Below are 17,032 nucleotides of genomic sequence, written 5' to 3'. Positions count from 1 at the left end.
TTAAAAAAAACAGAGAAAATATACCAAAATACAAGTTTATTAAAAAACCTTTCACATTTATAAAATTTTAATTATCACACACAATCGCCATGGTAACCAGTTTGAAAGATTTTTGACTTTAACAATGTTGAGAAACTACCTCCAACCTCTATATATGAACATTTCCTAATATTGACTTAATAATAATTAAAAACATTTCCTTCAAACAGAACACATGTTAATGGCTCATAAATAACATGAAAGAAGCCATTGTTTTGCTTTGAAGCATTTCACATTGTGTTTCATTGACCTCCGTCCACGATGTTAAAACGCTGGTTTGGCCATGTACTCCTCCATGGTCTGGAAAGAAGGAGAAGGAATTAGGGTCTTTGCCAGACGCCTGGACGTGACATGTAGACACCACCTGTTACGAGGTGCTGAAAACAGCAAACACACACAAACTAACACAAGCGTGAGCATCTAACCTTTCTGTCCATATTCAAGGTCATCCAAACAGCTCCACCTCAAACCACTCACTGTTGCCATCCTGAAGCGATAATGGTCAAAATGAATGAAAAGGCTACACTGCGCCACAAAAAAAAAAAAAAAAAAGTCCAGCCCTACATTTCAGTTGTTAGTCAGCCCGACTGAGAAGTGCAGAGCAACACAGCCCCGGATTATCAACCACACAAACCTACAGCAGGAAGTGATCAGCCACAACACTAAAACCTACGTTCCAGCAAATCTGTCTCTCGCCCGCTTTCCAGCAAGGGTGAGCGAGCGAGCGAGAGATTTGAAGGTGAGGAAAAAAAACCACGAAAGAGGCGAGACACACACCAGGACTACATGAACGGATGATTGTGACAACCTGCCGGCCAGTTCACACGCTAAACCGCTTTGATTTAACCGGTCCCACCTGGAGTACAGGCACAGTTTTGGAAACGACGGAAACAAAGCTGAATATATCGCCATTAAATCACAACACGCTTTTTCATTTGCGATTTAAGGATCTGTCTTTTACAGGTGAAACCAATAACAGAAACCTGATGCGTCGACCAGGATCACAAGTTCCTGGAGGGACCGTTAAACACCTGAAGAGTCTATCATGGGAACAATAACTCTAGCCCTTGATGATTTCCAGTATTGCCACAGACGCCACATGCTCACACCACCGCAAGCTCCTCACAGTTCGGTGGTCCAACTGTGCCACACATGCGTGTTCAGACTCACCTCCTGCAGCATGTCGGAGGCCTCAATGGATCGGTTCACTATCTGCTTGGACGTCTCCTGGATCTCCCCGCCCATGAGGAACTCGTCCAATATAAAATAGGCTTTCTCAAAGTTAAAGATGATGTCCAGCTCACACACCTGCGAGATCACGGCAGCAGAGGTGAGTCAGACCAGGCTTCAGATCGTCCTGTAAATATTTTGAGGAGGAGGATTAATACATTGCCAAAGTATTTATCCAGCAGCTCCACATATCGATGGATGACTTCCAAGGCGAGCAGCTCGTTCTCTTCATGCTCTATGGCCAAGCAGAAGTACAAACTTGCGTATCTGTGTGAGGAAAAGTGTTTTTAAACAGCATAAATAATTTGTTGATTTACATCAGCATTCATTCTGGTCATCGAAAACTGTGGTACATTCATGAAATCTCATTTGACAACAAAGTATAAAATAGTGAGGTTGAGCAGTTGTTGAGGTAGTGCCCACCGCTTGTAAATGATCTTCAGGTCTTTCCAGTGCAGGAAGTTGCAGGAGCGTGGTTGCCGTGCCAACACCATCGTGGTCATGTCCCTGATGATTTTTTTCTTCTCACGCTCCGGCAGTGGCGTGAACCATTTCTGCAGGCGCAGCTTGCCTTGGCGACTGAAGAGCAGCAGGAAGCGCATCTGACAAGAGACGGCCGGCGTCGAGTCAGTCGGTGAGAATAAAAAAGTTTGATTTGGATTGTGATGGCAAAAGAGGGACTCCAGCTCTAATTTCAATTCTTTTACAGGGCGTTGGGCTGACTTGGGAAGTTGGGAAGAAGATGAGTTTCTGCTAGATGTTTATTTAACAATTGGTTCAGAATTAAAAAAAAAAAACAACAAAATTGTAATAACAATAGAATAATATGATATTATTCTTGACCATTCACAGTGCTCAGGGTGAGAAAACAAACCCAGAATTAAAAGTTTTTTTACATGAAAAAAATCTGAAAAGAATTAAAGAGGAAATATTCAGATTGTTGTAGTTGTTAAAATATATGAGGTGAAGCACCTAAGAGGCTACTTTTATTGTAGTGAAACAGATTAAAGTTAGGCTATACTCTTAAATTTAAGTGAAACCTTTACCTCCAGGTGGAACATTTATGAAGTAATAGATAAATGCAATGTGCAGTTATCCTCAGTCTACATGTTGTAATTATTTCATTGGTTGTTTTCAATTTAAAGTACAGTTAACTTGCTTGTGTGCTATAATTGAAGCCAAAGACCCGTTCAGTTTAAGTGTCAACACCTTCTTGTTTCACTCATCTCTCCAGGTTCCTCATATAAAAACGCTCCCCATATGCTGCTCTTTACACCAGTAGTTCATGAGCCGACAAAGCCAGTGAGCTCAATGATTTACTGAACATGAATGTGCCGTAAACAAGATGCTTGTCCACCTGAATCACTCATTCACTCCAGCGCCATTATGGTTTAGTTATTAAGAAGAGTATTGTTTGACTCATCGGGGTGTTATGAACTTCTTCTTTTTTTTTTTCTTTTTTTTTTAATCACACTTAACAAATGAAAGGTGATAATAATTTATGGCAGTGAGACTAACTGAGAAGTAATAAAAAAAATAACTACAGCTAGAGGAAACACTAAATTGAACGCTAGGGGGAGCGAAATTGTAATAAAAAACCTTTTGTTTGTTTTGGCTATTTCGGTCTTTTCGCGTTGACTGAAGAGAACGTTACGTCACGTCAATGCTCTTCAGTGATACTGTACAATAACGAACCTAGTTCAGACAGATGACAGAGAAAGGCAACATATAGTGTTTTAGATATTAGAGCGTCAAAGTGACAAAACCTGTTCCCAGAGAGGTCGGGCTACACCTTACTTCCGCCTGTCGATTGAAGTAGATTCTCAACTATTTCTGAAAATCCAACGCATTTAACAAATCTAAAAGCAGCGCACCGTCATTAGAAGTTGTTATTACACCCATCTGTGGTGAAATAGTGACGCATTCATGGCTGGAAACCTTCAGTTTCGCTACCTGTCAGGGACAGCAGGTGCACCAGGTAGCCTCATCCTAAGATGACGTATACTAAGACGCTCAAGCGTAATAACACTTACCATGTTGGCGCGTCGCTGGTAGTTGTAAACACGATGGGGAAAATAGATTAAAATACGCACTTTAACCCCTACTAAGGGTGACTCGGTACAATTGAACACATCTCCCCGTCGTCCAGTCCCGTCAGTCAGGGTGAAAGTTGTTTAAAGTCCGCCCTCCCACACTCCGGCGGGCGGTGCTTGCGCAGTGAAAGCAGCGCACCCAGGAGTCACCTGTATAACTTGAGAGTGGTTTCGGGCGTTTGGATGCGCGTCACGTGACCCGAGACCGGTTTGAATGAAGAACGCTCCTCATTTGACTGGACGGACTGGTTCCGTGAGTCGCTGTTGTTGCCCATCTTGTCACTAGAGGTCGCCCTCTAGAGCTCATCTTGTGATTCTCATCCGTCACAGACGTGTGCAGCTGGAAATTCACACCAAAAAAAGTTTCCATCTCATGAGGGAAAATGTCGCTGTACCGGAACGCCATCTGGTTTTTGAACGGAATCCATCAATACACAAGGTCAGTCATGAAACCGATGTCATGTTTTGAAGTACTATGAAGTAGCAGTGTCGTTCAGTCTACTTTATATTTTATATTTAGCCATATTAGGATAAAGAAATGTCTGAATACACTGGGAAAATGTAAACATTGCTTGTGATTTGAGGCATAGAAATGAATCACCAGATGCTGTTGTCAATGGTACCCACTGATACAGTTGCACAATAGATATCTGTGGTTCGAGTTTCATCATTCAGTCCTCCGTTAATGATATTTATAGTTCATTTGAAGGTTGTTTGACTATTTATTTATTTATTATTAATAATTTTTAAATGACATTGTTGCTAACTAAATCCTGTCTTAGCTGTTTTCGCAAACTGAAGGTTTATATCATTGCTGAATGTCACTGAAAGCAGTAAAATGAATGGAAATTAACTTTGCAAAAGAAAATAAAAATACTTGTTCAATTCCACTACACTCATATTCAGTATCACTGACAACCAAGATCACTATCGAGGCGTTCACTGACCACTTAGACATCGTACAATCGTAATTTAATTTCTGTCTGCATGAATAATATTGTGTTAAAAAATCCTTGTTATTTGAATAGGCAGAAGGTCCTGATGTAAATGGATCCAGGTATCATACTATTGCTTTTGTATTTACATTTCAGGAAAGGATATGAAAAAGCTTCCAGAGACTTTGAGCCTCATGACTTGGATGTGTCCGTGGTGGGAAGATCTTTCATGGTCACCGGAGCAAACAGTGGGATTGGCAGAGCGACTGCTCTAGCGATCGCCACAAAAGGTAGATACTTAGATTCGTCATTGAATTGTGACAAAATTTCTCCATTGCCCTCAGGTGGGAGAGTTCATATGGTGTGCAGGAACAAAGAGAAAGCTGAGGAGGTCCAAGCAGACATCATTGAGAAGAGTGGGAATACGGTGAGATCTGATAATCCAAGCAGTTGTTGTTTTCCAAATAGTAAAGCTTTATGTTTGCGCAGGAGGTGTATGTCCATATTCTGGATCTGTCAGAGACTCGAAAGGTTTTTCTGTTTGCTGAGGCCTTCAAGAAGCAATATCCATCTTTGCATGTCTTGGTAGGTGTATGTTTGTATGTGTTGACCTCTCAAACAGCCAGAGTCATGATCGGGTTATTGTGTTGCAGATAAACAATGCAGGATGTATGATTCACCAGAGACAGGTAAATGAGGAGGGACTGGAGAATAACTTTGCCATAAATACTATGGGTAAGTTATACTGAGATGAGTGACTATGGTGTAGTTATGGGGTATCATGAAACTGTATTGCAGGCTTGATGAAACAGTCCTGATTTTCAGAGGTCACTAGATGGCGCTGTGTGCTGATGTGAGGTTTCATTGAATTAGTTTACAGCAGACAGTGCCATCTGGTGGTCTCTGAAAATCAGAACACTGTTTCGTGAAACCTCCACTCTTCTCTACTGTATTAAATAGAGAGGCACTGTCTTTATAATACATGCAAATTTAATTTTAGAACTTATGAAATAGATTAAAATTGATAGAAATGAATGCAGTTACTGGATATAAATGTTTTATAAAGACAGAGGTCACATTTAAATAAGTATAATTTGATGTTATTCAAAATCGAATTTGCAAAATAAATAATCTACAATAAAAGTAAGAAAGTAATACTCTAATACTAGAGCTAAAATATTAATACGTACATAGATTCTGTATAAAATATAATTGGAAAATAAACTTGAAGTGTGTATGTATTTATTTACTGGATGTAAATGATGTGTTAAGAAAACAATAAAAAAAAAGACTAAAAAAGTAGGGATTAACAAAAAATTTACTACAGCATGACTTAAGAAATCAGAAGGTGAAATACTTTATTATTAATTTAAGTAATTGCTGGCTTTAAAAAATGTCATTCACACATGATGTCAAAGGTGAGAAGTGGGTCTTTGTGACATCCACAGGGATGTACATCCTCACCGTGGGCCTCATACCGCTCCTGCAGAAGAGCCGGGACCCACGAGTGGTATGAAGTCACACACACGCAAACAATCATCTTGTTGAAATTGTGACACAAGGCCACTTGTGTAAGTGCTGATGCGGTCGTTGTTTGAGAACTGGGCCTCCATTCTTCCCGCATGTTAGATCACTGTGTCCTCAGGAGGCATGCTGGTCCAGAAACTGAGAGTGGATGACTTGCAGTGGGAGATGGAACCCTTTGATGGTCTGATGGTCTACGCTCAGAACAAGGTGGAGACTATATCAAGCATGTCACGCATATTTAAAAAATAAATAAATAATTTAAAACGTGTTGCTTTCCCTCAGAGACAGCAGGTGGTGCTAACTGAGCAGTGGGCCAAATCGCATCCTCTCATCCATTTTTCTGTGATGCATCCGGGCTGGGCAGATACTCCAGGTGAGGACTGGATGTGTTGATCAGTACATCAGCACCAAAAACTGTCACATAAATACACAAATAATTGTAATACGTGCTTTGAAATAGTAAAACAAACCAAAAACGAGCTACAAAATTTCATGAACTCTAAAAGTAAATTACAGCTCTGCTTTACGAGTCCCATAATGCACTGCAACAGTTGCGGCTTGAGGTTTAATTCTGGATTTAACATGGTTATTTTCAGACATTTATTTAACTATTTATTTTAATATGCTTATATTGACCTTTTTTTTTCTTTCTTTTCAGCTGTCTCTACATCAATGCCTCAGTTCCACCAGATGATGGATGAGAGGCTGCGCACTGTGGAGCAAGGCGCTGACACTGTGGTGTGGCTGGCTCTGTCCAGATCGGCTTCCAGAACCTGCACTGGGCAGTTCTTTCAAGGTGAGCTCAGCTTTCACACCCGCCGACGCTCCCCTGGATTCTTCGCGACACACTGCTTGTCTTCCAGATCGCAAGCCTGTTCCGACTCACCTGCCGCTGGCCTGGACTCACAGCTCTGCCGAGGACATTGAAATTTTCATGGTTCAAATGGAAAATCTTGCTAAGGCGGTCCAATCACGAGCTGAGACAGAACTCAGCGGGCCTCTGAGCCCTTATAGGCCACAGTTGATCTAGACGCCAGCATGAACACCCAAGTATTCACAATAAAGTACTTCTGTTTCTCAGTTTCCTTTGATGTGGTTGAAGTAATCTCAAGTTGTTTGTAGTCATAGGGAGGAGTTTGATATCATGTAGGGTTGCTGTCCACTTCATGACCCAGTCAAAATGCAAAGGGTATTTCTTGCAGTAATGTGGATTAGCTGTCGGAATTTTAGGAGCTTGTTCCCATGTATAAAGACAATTGCAATATAATAATATGGTACTGTGCAGCTACAGCACTGGATTGGTAGTATTTTTCTTACATACTTAATTTTCCAACTAATGTATATAGTAGTTGTTGACATAACCTAACATAAAAGAATGTTTTTTCTTTTCAGGAGTTTACGAGTTAGGATGACACAAAAAAGCCCTTCTACATTAGCAGCAACATCAAAGTTTTACATAAAGGGACCTACAGCTGTGGAGTCTTTTAACCAAAATACTCCGAGGTAATATAAACAGAGCTTTGTTGAGGTCAACAATCGACAGTTGGGGTGCTGGGACGATGTCAAACACAGAGAAAGGACAGCAGCCAGAAAAGGCCAAACAGTGTCCCAGCCCTGGGAACCCAGTCTTTTCCTGCATGTTCGCTCCTCCAACCAAAGAGAAGGCTGCACGGCAGAAGTGGGCCATTAGTCAGAACATCCTTTACAGGACCAGTTCCAACGAATATGGCCGCCTCCCTTCCACAGCGGACACTGCGCCGACAACCTATCGTCCCAAATCGTACAAGTTCTCCAAAGATCTGGCCAGGTGCGGGATGTACCAGGAGAACTCACTGAACACAGCCATTGACAAAAGCAAAGTGTGTGACTTTTCTAACTTGAAGAAGACCATTTAATTGCGGGAAAAACAAGAAAAAAAGACATTTGTTTTTCTCCTGATCAAGTGAAGCGACAAGATATTGACTGAATGACTGAATCTAAAAATATGAATTGAGTTAATGACGGTGTAATCTTTTTTAAAATCCAGTGGGAGCATCATTTAGTGTTGTCAAATGCATTTCAAACACTCCGAGCCTCAGCTTCTGACTGTCATCCTGCAATGGCTCATGCAAGGCTGGAGCGCAGTTGGAGATATTCCTGGAGAAACCTGAGGGTTAGCAGAAGATACAACATTGTCATGAAGTACCAAGCAGTTAAAAGTTACCCGGGGGACATGGATCTGGACCGGAATTGCACATCATATTCATAGACCTCAACCATAAAACACAGATGATGGAAATGTCATCCATGCCATTGTAGTTAATATCAATAAAAGCTCAAGCTAAAAGCTGATTGTATTATTTATCATTTTAGTGTCATTAATTGATTAGTTTTAATATATATATATATATATATATATATATATATATATATTTTTTTTTTTTTTTTTTTTTTTTTTTCACTTTTTTTTATTGTGACATCACCAAAGAATCGCAGGCAAACGTCGAAATCTCGCGAGAAACGGTGAGATCGCAGGTGCCCAAGCTCTCCTGCGGTTCCATAGCTTTGTAAGTACTGTTCCTGTAAATGAAGATATTCAAACGTTTCACGCCAGTAGTAGTCATTCTCACATCAGCGTTTGAGGGTCAAATAATGCTATGTTACCAGAGGTAGTATTACCATTTTTATATCTACATGTCGGCACTTTTGTTGGCTTCAACATGAGTTGCATTAGTGTCGTCGTGTTTGTCTAGAAGTCGCGTGCGAGGTAGGCTCTAAAACACTCGTCGGAAGTGATTTTTGTTTCGTTTTATCAATTTATTTACTTGACATATTGCTGTTTTTACCTTTGCCCATGATCCCATGAGGACAGTTTTTGTTATATCCGATACAAAGTCCGTTCTGCCTCAGTGCTCACTTGTTATGATAACGTCATTCTGCTAAAACAACCAGGAATTTTGAGGAGTTTTACGGAGCCAGAAAGTGGTTGTGAAATGTGATGAAATTAAAAAAGCCTCTTGCTTTTCAGGGCACTGTCCATTTTGTCCAAATGTGGAGGATGTGCTGACAGCTGGAAGACTCCATATCGCCTCACAGTCATCACAATACTGTCTAAGAAAAAAGAGGAGAAAAAACAAACATCACAACAAATGTAAGTATAAAGCACTAAATATAAACTGCATTACTGTGCGATGGTTGATCGCTCTGACACAGTAAGTTAAGACTACTTACTACCTTTGCGTTCAACAGTCACAATAGGTACTGTTGCAGTCTTCCGGAGGCAAGTCCCAGGTTCTCGTTTCAGGCCCAAATTCTCCAGTTCCAGCCTTCTGATTTCTGACTGCATAGCTTGGACGACCTGTATCAGCTTCTCATGCCTGTCCATGGTGCGCACAGCTCATGCAGCAAAAAAGCAAGCTGTTTTAGCAGTAGCCAACCTGCATTTTCTTTTCTGCACTCCTCAGTATTCGGTTTGCGACTAGGTGAAAGCAACACTATTGATTCTGTGGTCACATGACTAGATAGGTGTTCTTTCTTCTAAGTGCCCTGTTGCCCCCCACTTTCCTTCCTCCTGTTAAATATTCATCACCTCTGTCAGTAAAAAACAACAATAGGTACTTCAGAGAGGCGTAGCATGTGGTCCAGCTCAATCAGGAACTTTTTCCACTCTAAATTTAGACTCTCATCTTCTCTGTCTGTTGGCATTTCTCATTACACTTACCCTCACATATGTGACCGAAAGGAAACATGTCAGTTTACAAGCCTTCTTTTTGTCCTCTTGGTGTGTTGTGGATATGCGATATGACTGTTTTGAGCCATGACCCTGATTATGAATGTGTATTCACTTCATCACTGTGACAACAGAGAATAATTGTTTATCTTAAAGAAAATGGGTAGGTTCACTGACTAAAGCACTTAAAAGACAGCAATGATTAAAGAAAGATCTAAGTATTCACCGTATAATCTATTATGTAACTTATCTATGATGGGTTTCATTTTATTTTATCAGTTACTTCTTTGTCTTGTGCTGTTCCTTTGGCCGTTCTTTAGGTGTAGTTATTGAAATTGTCGTGTGTTAACTCAGACAACACACTTTGACTCCAGTACATTTATTTTTGTCTTTGAAAATTTCATAGTAATTGAGCTAAAATTCTGATCAATAAATACATGTTTCCACGTTAAAACATAACAGTTATTGAATGACTATTACAGTTGACACAGAAATAGGAAAAGCTTGAGAAGAATTTTAATTACGGCGTTTCATAGAAAGAATTCACCCGATTGGAATGGCTGTTAAACATGTTGCGACGCTGATTCCATCATGAATTTTTGATGTGATCTCTTGAATTTTTCCAGAGCTCAGGAGTATTTCAGAGGACATTGTACTTTGCTTCCCTCTAGTGGCAGAGATTAAAAGGATACGTCGCATGGGTCCAGCACTTGTATAATTGAAATTTATTTTTTGGGGGAAAATAACGAAACAAAAAAACAAATGTATTTATTGTGATTATTTTCTTCTTTAATTCAATCTTCTACTGCAATACACAGTTGTATTGAAGTAACCACAGTCTTACTCCGGTCCAAATTACAATTGTCTGTATAAGACAGCATTGGAATAACAGGGTGACTGGGTATGAAGTCTGTCACTGACTCATGACTTTCATGCCGATTAACCAAAAAAATGATGCCACTGTGGTTTTTATTTTGTTGCTTCTACTCTGACTACTGGTTAACTTCTTATCTTGAATTTGCAGTTACAGTGACAAAGTAGTTTTCCCCCACAGTGGGATGTTATGTTCATCAGCTCATATTCTAATGATAAAAATATCCTGTTATGCAATAAACTGTTGGCCGAATTGACTGCAAATTAAAAAAAAAAAAACAAAAACAAAGTGAGTTAATAGGAGCTTTTGTAATTATTTAATAAACGAATCATGATTTATTGCACTTCGCTACATAAAGTTCAATGCGCATTTTTTGGCTTCTATGACGTTTTTTAACAAAATAATTCCTTCCATCTACATTATCTCATTTAGTCTCCTTCATCATGGACAATATACACGATTAATCTGTGTTATTAGCATCATTTAATGATTTGATCTGTAATTTATTGAATCCAAATTAATCTGTTGCTGTCCCAGTCGTAATACAGTATATATCAGAATAGAATTTATTGCCATGGTCAGTGGGGGTTCCACCAACTAGGAAAGTGCTTCGAAATAAAGTGCTGGTAATATATATATATATATATATATATATATATATATATATATATATATATATATATTACACACATGTATATATATATATATATAGAGAGAGAGAGAGAGTATAATTTTATGGTTGTTCCTCAAAGTAACTGCTGCCATTAAAAACTTCCTCACATGATGTGTTAGCATAAACGTTTGACAGTTTATATCCCCCCTCATTCCACTGTGTGTGTTTGCTGCTTGCCTTCTGATAACACTGCTTCTGCCGTTCAGAGATAAGTTCCTTATTGCTACCGTCATGACCACGAACCGAAGGAGTCACTGTGAATTGCTTACATGCCGAATTTCAAGAGCACCTCTTTCACAACTATGTCAATTACATTGATGTTTCTTGGTGTCCATAACGCTGGGCGTAAGGCCACACGTCATCCCTTTACGCTGCCTTTCTTTCCTATGCCAGCAGATGGCGTTGTCCTGTAATGTCTGTTTATCTTGAAGTACTGTACCTGAGCTTCCCTCAGTACTCAGGGACTTGCCACACACCAACTGCACAACCTTTGCAGTAAAAAGTGCTGCATTCTCGAGCGTCCACAATTGATTTTTCTTTTAAGTGTTTACAGCGGCAGAATTTAATACACTGCTTTGAATTTCTGCATTCTTGTTTTTCATCTCAGCAAACGTGACACCGCAGGGTCAGGACTAATGTGTCTCCCCTGCACAGAAAAAAAAACCCTGCACTCATCGTTTTAGCCGAGTCGTTTCTGACCTGGCGCCAACGGCACAAAGCAGGACGAGTAATTTAATTTGCGGCTGCTGTCGACCTTGAAGCAGCGAATGTAGGCTATCAGAATCCCAATGGGGAGGCTTAAGGGGGACGTCATGGAGGCTGAGAGGAAGATAAGTCGTGGTTCGCTTTTTATTCCCCACATGTCAAAGTGTTCACTTTTAGGTTTGCTTGCTGAAGATTTGAATGTAACTTGAACCGAATGCAATGGAACCTTTGAAAGAAAGTCCTGGGTGTGGGGCGTGTCTTTGTGCACTCCTTGCCTCCCCCCTCACACTGGTCATCCATGTAGGTTATCTCACAGTTGGGCTTCCTCTGCTCCACCCCCTTTGTTGATGGGCGAATGTGTGTGTCTTTACACACCACTGTACATCCTGTCACTTCACTCTTGTAGCTACTCAGAGCTTGTGCGCTTGTTCTGTCTCCTTTTTAACAGAAGATATCAAGAAATGGTTGTTGAATTTAATGTTTTTAAAAACCTTTTAGAAAATAGCTGAACTGCAGAGCATTTTAAAAGTCAGCAAAGTGGCATCATTTCCTTGAAGACTGGTGTCCTCATACTGTTGTAAAACCTTGTGAAAATCAATGCTATAAGTGCACCGATCACATTTCCTATCTGATTTTTTTTTACCTTTATTTCCGCCTCTCTTTTACCTTTTAGTCTATCTCGCTTTGCATTAGCACGTTGTGAAAATAAGAGAAAAATAACTTGCAAAACGAATCAACACTACATTTATTGAAACCCATTGTTGGATCATTTGACTTTTAAAAATGGACTTTAACTTTATGATTTGGTTAGATGCGTCCGTTGGCCTATTCAATGCAAACCACCAACCTTCTGAAGAGCTTCCAACTGCCTGCATTAGAGTAGTGATGGGTAGATGAGGTATCGTGAAACAGTACTGCAGGGTCGATGAAAACAGATGGCACCCACAGTACTATGTGATGAAGCCCCATCTACCCATCACTACATTAGTGCCTATGAAGTGCGTGGACTGGCCAAAACGCCTGCCGGGCTAGATTTGTTGCTTTGCTTTTCTTTCTTTTATGGCACTCTTGTCATGCTGCTCACGTTCTCCATGTACTGATGTCTGTCGCGTTGTTAGATTAAATCTCTTGTGTCTTGAAACCTTTGTCTCCCTCTTTGTGTCAATATAGTGTTGATGCTGCACTGTGCTGTCTGACAAACTGTGACACGTTGGTGCCAAAAACAGAGATCTCTATAAGCCAAGTGACCTATTTTATGCGTCAGGCGAGACATTGAACATCTTTTATTGAGTTGGTTTCAGCTCTGATGACTGTTGCTTGGTATTAAAGTGTGCCAGGAACCAAGCGAAACAGATGGAAATGTACAAGCGAGGGGTTGTGTGTGTGTTTACTCGCATCTCATCGACTGCTGCAACAGGTGGTTTTCCCAAAAAAAGCAGGAATAATTCTCCTTCTGGTTGCGATGTGACACCCCTGCCCTTTTTTTTATTCATTAAAATCTCTCTCTCCAGCTTGGCAAATCGTAAACATCCAGAAGTAGTTATAAAGAAGGAAGCAGGTGCTGTGCCCAGGAAGTTACTGAGTCGGAACTGTAAAAAGAGGAAAATGGTTTTATGATAAGGTCATGGTGACATTGCTGTTCAATGAATTCTCCTAGAATCCCCTAAAGTGTCTGTGTGGAATCAAACCGGAGTCCTCTTCCAGCCATGTGATGTTATCTAGCTTTAATTACGTTCATAAATTCTTGGCCCCTCAAAAGTGGCATCAGTGGTAAAAAAATATCCTGGGTCAGAATCCGATATTGGTCATAAAATCTAAATATAAGGCCCCAGAGACTAAGCTGTTTTGCAGAGCTCTGTGTTGACTGGCAAAAACATGAAAAGGCGGCCTGAGGGAAAGCTTCATCTCCACTCCTCAGAAGCTCTCCACGGGTATTAATGTATGTCATTCTGCTTCAATTTTTAGGTTTCCCTCTCTAGTGCTGTGTTTAATAACAGCTCATCCCCTCAGTCCCACCCAACCGCCGTCATTATGACTCAGTAATCACAGCCTGTATTTGTTGCTTCTTTTTTTCTCCCCTCTACTCCGTCCGTCTAGAGACATTTTCTGGAAATCTAGCGGCTGCTGCTTCTTCCTGCGCCGCTCTGTTTGTCTTCTGAGTAACATGAATCCAGAAGCAAGCGAGCGCTTCTCCAGTAGAAAGTGTTTATTGACTTATGGCTACAGACTGCTGCTCAGTAGGAGAGCAGTTTGTTATTTATGGCTCAGGGCCTCGTCCGATTGGCTAAGGGGATATAATTATGTCTTGTGCTCAGCTGGGGTAGTTTTACAATAGATTTTGAGTTGCTAGGTTACATAGAGGAAACTCAACCATTTTGATATGTGTAAATATTTTAAATATTATTATTATTATTAAGAGTGAAGCACGTCAAAAATACGTCAAAAGTGTTTGCCATCAACTTAGGAGTGATATTCTTTAATAAAAAAAAAAAACAACTTGGAAAAATGATGGTATTTAGATTTAGCATTCCTAAAATAAAAATCTCTTAAAGTCCTCTTTTTTTTAAGGACATTTTTACCATGGACATTTTTCATTTCCTCTGACTATAAAAACAGTTCATTTTGACTTCCTAATTTTATGTATACAGCCTCACCTTTGAGAAAAGAGCTGTGCAAAGTGCAACTACCAATGTGAACGAATAATATCTATGTAGCAAATTCAATTTTCATACATGGCGATGGAAATAGATAGGAGTTTAACAATATGGCTACTATATTCAATAGTGCTCAATGATTGGATTCTTTAGTGATTCTCTAAATGGATGCAATTATTCGTATCATGATTGTTTTTTATGTTAAGATGACCTTGCAAACCCGAAGGTTTGGTGTTAAGACTAGGGCTTCTCGATGGGGTGCCAGGAGGGTCCTCTCTTATCCCCCCAAACAAACTTTTGTTTTGAAAAGACTATCAGGTAAAAGCAATTTGAAAATATGTGTTAGTAAGATAAAATTGAATATTCTGTAGCAGCAACGCAAGAATGGCCATTTTGCCGATGGATATGTTTTACATGACACTCAAAACCAAACAGTCATGGAAGTGCAATGGAACCAAAGCATGCATGTGATGTCAAGAAGCCTGTTCTCAATCGATACCAGTTGCTGATACTTGTGTCTTTTCTTAATTTAATCCTTTGTGATTGTCTTGTAGTAACAAATGATAATATAATGTGAAGAAAAGATTGCAAATATCGAAAACCTGGGACAATTCCCTCATTGCGCTGATGTCTGAAATAGATGCTTATTATAGTCTGAATAATTACAACATCATTACCATTACTAACGTGGCATGGTGTGGTTGTTTGCACTGCTGTTACAGTCATATTCATTTACTTGTTTAAAACAAACTTAAGAATGACTGTGGCTGATGCGAGTATTAGTTTTGTTTGTGTGTTTGTAATGATTGTATTTTAAACAGCAACTCTTCTGAAGAGCTTGTCATGTTTACATTGAAACAACAACGCTCATTCATTCACTGTCTGAAATATCCATCACCCACTGAAAGTTATATGTATTGAAGCATCGCAAAGGAAGAGGCAGATTTTGGTACCACCTCCTTCCCCGCAGCTCTAACTGTTGGTTGCTGTTTTGCAGCAAACACTCTGCGCCTGGAAGACTCCTGGAAACAACAATAACACTCTCTGAACGAGAAACTCATTGCCAGAAATGACTTGACTACCATGTGAGTATAAGAGCCCAAGTTCCGTCTTTAGACTTTTTAAAATTAATCTTCATAATTTTTTAAATATATAATAAAAAAACATATGTTTCTTCCTGTTATTTTACTTAATTATAATTTCTTCTTTCAATTTCTTTTATTTTTTAAGTTTTGTTTCATCAACATAAAGAGAAAGGTATGAGAGGATTTTGATTGGCATTTGTGTAACTCTTTATAGTCCAAAGCATATTTGTTCTTCACATCAGGCTACATTAAAGTTAAATAGGTTGGATGATGTTGTCATTTCAAGTGGCCCTTTCGCTGGAATTGTTTACTGTCAATTCCAGTGCATTTGTGTGCTCCTCGCTGGCTGTGGGAAGCTTCTCTGCGGATAATCCAATTGTGTATTCTATACTCCAGAGAACGTGACCACGCATTCATTTTGCTAACAGAAAGCACAGTAATATAAGAGGTCTGGTGGAGCGTCAAGTAATCCCTGTCTAAGTCATTTATTTAAAATACATAGACTGTCACAGTTAATGCTAAGTGATGTGTGTTTAAAAATAAATAAATTACGCCGTTTAGGTGGCCGTTATAGACTGATACGTAGCAAGTCAAGTTGCTGTTTTGATAAGAACCTTGCGTCAGTTTGGTTCCCAGGCGCCAGATATTTAATGTCTTTTGATGCTAGAGTCTGGCTTCCGTTTCTTCCCTTCCTTTTCAGTCTCTTACTTCAGACGGGAATGTAGTAGCGCCACTTGCAGGTCCCAGTGTCCTGAGAGCCCTAAAAAGGGAAGAAGTCTCACTGTGATTCCTGGCAGCTCATGGAAGAGTGAGGGCTAAATTAGGCCTGGTTTCATTGACTTGCTATTCTCCAGAGTCCCTCCATCACTGCAGTCCTGAGTAGTGGAGGTCAGGTTATGTGATGCTGTCTCCGATCTCCTCCTCCAAGTACTTGGTCAGTTAACTGGGTATCTCCACTCCTCAGGTAGCTGGCTGGTTTTTAGTTACCATTTGAAATACTTCCTTAATCCTTTTGGAATTCAGTGTTGAGTCCTCTTCTTTAAATAAATAATGAAGAACATATCAAATTGTCTGAGACTAGGACTGAACAATATGGCATAAAGTTTAAATTTTTTTATTCACTTTTTTTTAATTGTTCATTTTGGCATTCTTATTTTTTAGCACTTGCAATGGAAAACTATAGAACTATTTTTTTCACATTAAACAACAAAGCAAGTTAAATAAAAAAAATATATATATTTTATATGTATTTATATGTATTTTTCAACTTCTAGTTCACTTGGGGACCACGTGGGCTTTCCCACAGCCAGCCCACTAAGCCCATGCGGATACCACCTAGCCATTATGGGTCCCACGGGGGACCAATATGTTAGTTCTTGCAGGAGGAAGGTGACTTCAGTGCGCTGCCAACAGCGCTTATAGATGTCCTATATGAGTTGTTTATGGAAATTACACACAATGTCATTCCTATTCTTCGGATTTATTTAAGTGGTTTGGAAATTTTTTGT

At 39.7% G+C, this 17,032-nt stretch overlaps 4 protein-coding genes across 24 annotated transcripts in view; 3 read left to right on the top strand and 1 right to left on the bottom strand.

Annotated features, from left to right (window-relative positions):
• Positions 1-31: 31 nt before the first annotated feature.
• Positions 32-3,602, bottom strand: ap1s3b (adaptor related protein complex 1 subunit sigma 3b). Of its 2 annotated transcripts, XM_053883358.1 has the most exons (6): positions 3,303-3,602; positions 1,693-1,871; positions 1,428-1,536; positions 1,210-1,347; positions 465-526; positions 32-339 (listed from the first exon to the last, which is right to left on the bottom strand). In XM_053883358.1, exons 1-5 carry the CDS (start codon positions 3,303-3,305, stop codon positions 485-487), a joined length of 471 nt encoding a protein of 156 aa, XP_053739333.1. In that variant the 5' UTR covers positions 3,306-3,602; the 3' UTR covers positions 32-339; positions 465-484. The 2 variants fall into 2 exon arrangements, with proteins under 2 accessions (XP_053739333.1, XP_053739334.1); XM_053883359.1 differs by lacking the exon at positions 465-526 and having other exon boundaries at positions 35-339; positions 3,303-3,497.
• A 34-nt stretch (positions 3,603-3,636) lies between these two features.
• Positions 3,637-7,373, top strand: LOC128769554 (dehydrogenase/reductase SDR family member 12-like). Of its 3 annotated transcripts, none has more exons than XM_053883357.1 (10): positions 3,637-3,801; positions 4,454-4,587; positions 4,642-4,724; positions 4,787-4,882; positions 4,951-5,032; positions 5,746-5,807; positions 5,927-6,031; positions 6,107-6,197; positions 6,483-6,620; positions 7,217-7,373. In XM_053883357.1, the coding sequence occupies exons 1-10, from the start codon at positions 3,746-3,748 to the stop codon at positions 7,234-7,236; spliced, it is 867 nt and encodes a 288-aa protein (XP_053739332.1). In that variant the 5' UTR covers positions 3,637-3,745; the 3' UTR covers positions 7,237-7,373. The 3 variants fall into 3 exon arrangements, with proteins under 3 accessions (XP_053739332.1, XP_053739330.1, XP_053739331.1); XM_053883355.1 differs by lacking the exon at positions 7,217-7,373 and adding an exon at positions 6,688-7,206; XM_053883356.1 differs by lacking the exons at positions 5,746-5,807; positions 7,217-7,373 and adding an exon at positions 6,688-7,206 and having other exon boundaries at positions 5,943-6,031.
• Positions 7,374-7,383: 10 nt separating this feature from the next.
• Positions 7,384-7,719, top strand: LOC128769771 (piercer of microtubule wall 2 protein-like). The gene has a single exon (XM_053883746.1). It carries the CDS (start codon positions 7,384-7,386, stop codon positions 7,717-7,719), a length of 336 nt encoding a protein of 111 aa, XP_053739721.1.
• Positions 7,720-8,287: 568 nt separating this feature from the next.
• The window catches only part of LOC128769941 (muscleblind-like protein 1), a 55,920-nt gene continuing 47,175 nt past the window's right edge, over positions 8,288-17,032 (top strand). For 16 of the 18 annotated variants that reach the window (XR_008416437.1, XM_053884073.1, XM_053884072.1 and 13 more), the window contains exons 1-3: positions 8,288-8,370; positions 8,832-8,954; positions 15,437-15,524. The gene's annotated coding sequence lies outside the window, so the exon portion shown is untranslated. Of the gene's footprint in view, positions 8,473-8,540; positions 8,571-8,831; positions 8,955-15,436; positions 15,525-17,032 lie in introns of those variants that run through there. The other 2 variants (XM_053884069.1, XM_053884070.1) reach the window with 2 other exon arrangements.

The sequence above is a fragment of the Synchiropus splendidus genome, chromosome 13, assembly GCF_027744825.2.
Source record: "Synchiropus splendidus isolate RoL2022-P1 chromosome 13, RoL_Sspl_1.0, whole genome shotgun sequence".
NCBI classification, from domain to species: Eukaryota; Metazoa; Chordata; class Actinopteri; order Syngnathiformes; family Callionymidae; genus Synchiropus; species Synchiropus splendidus.
The sequence above is the reverse complement of the archived record's forward strand: the minus strand, read 5'-3'. Positions and strand labels throughout refer to the sequence as shown.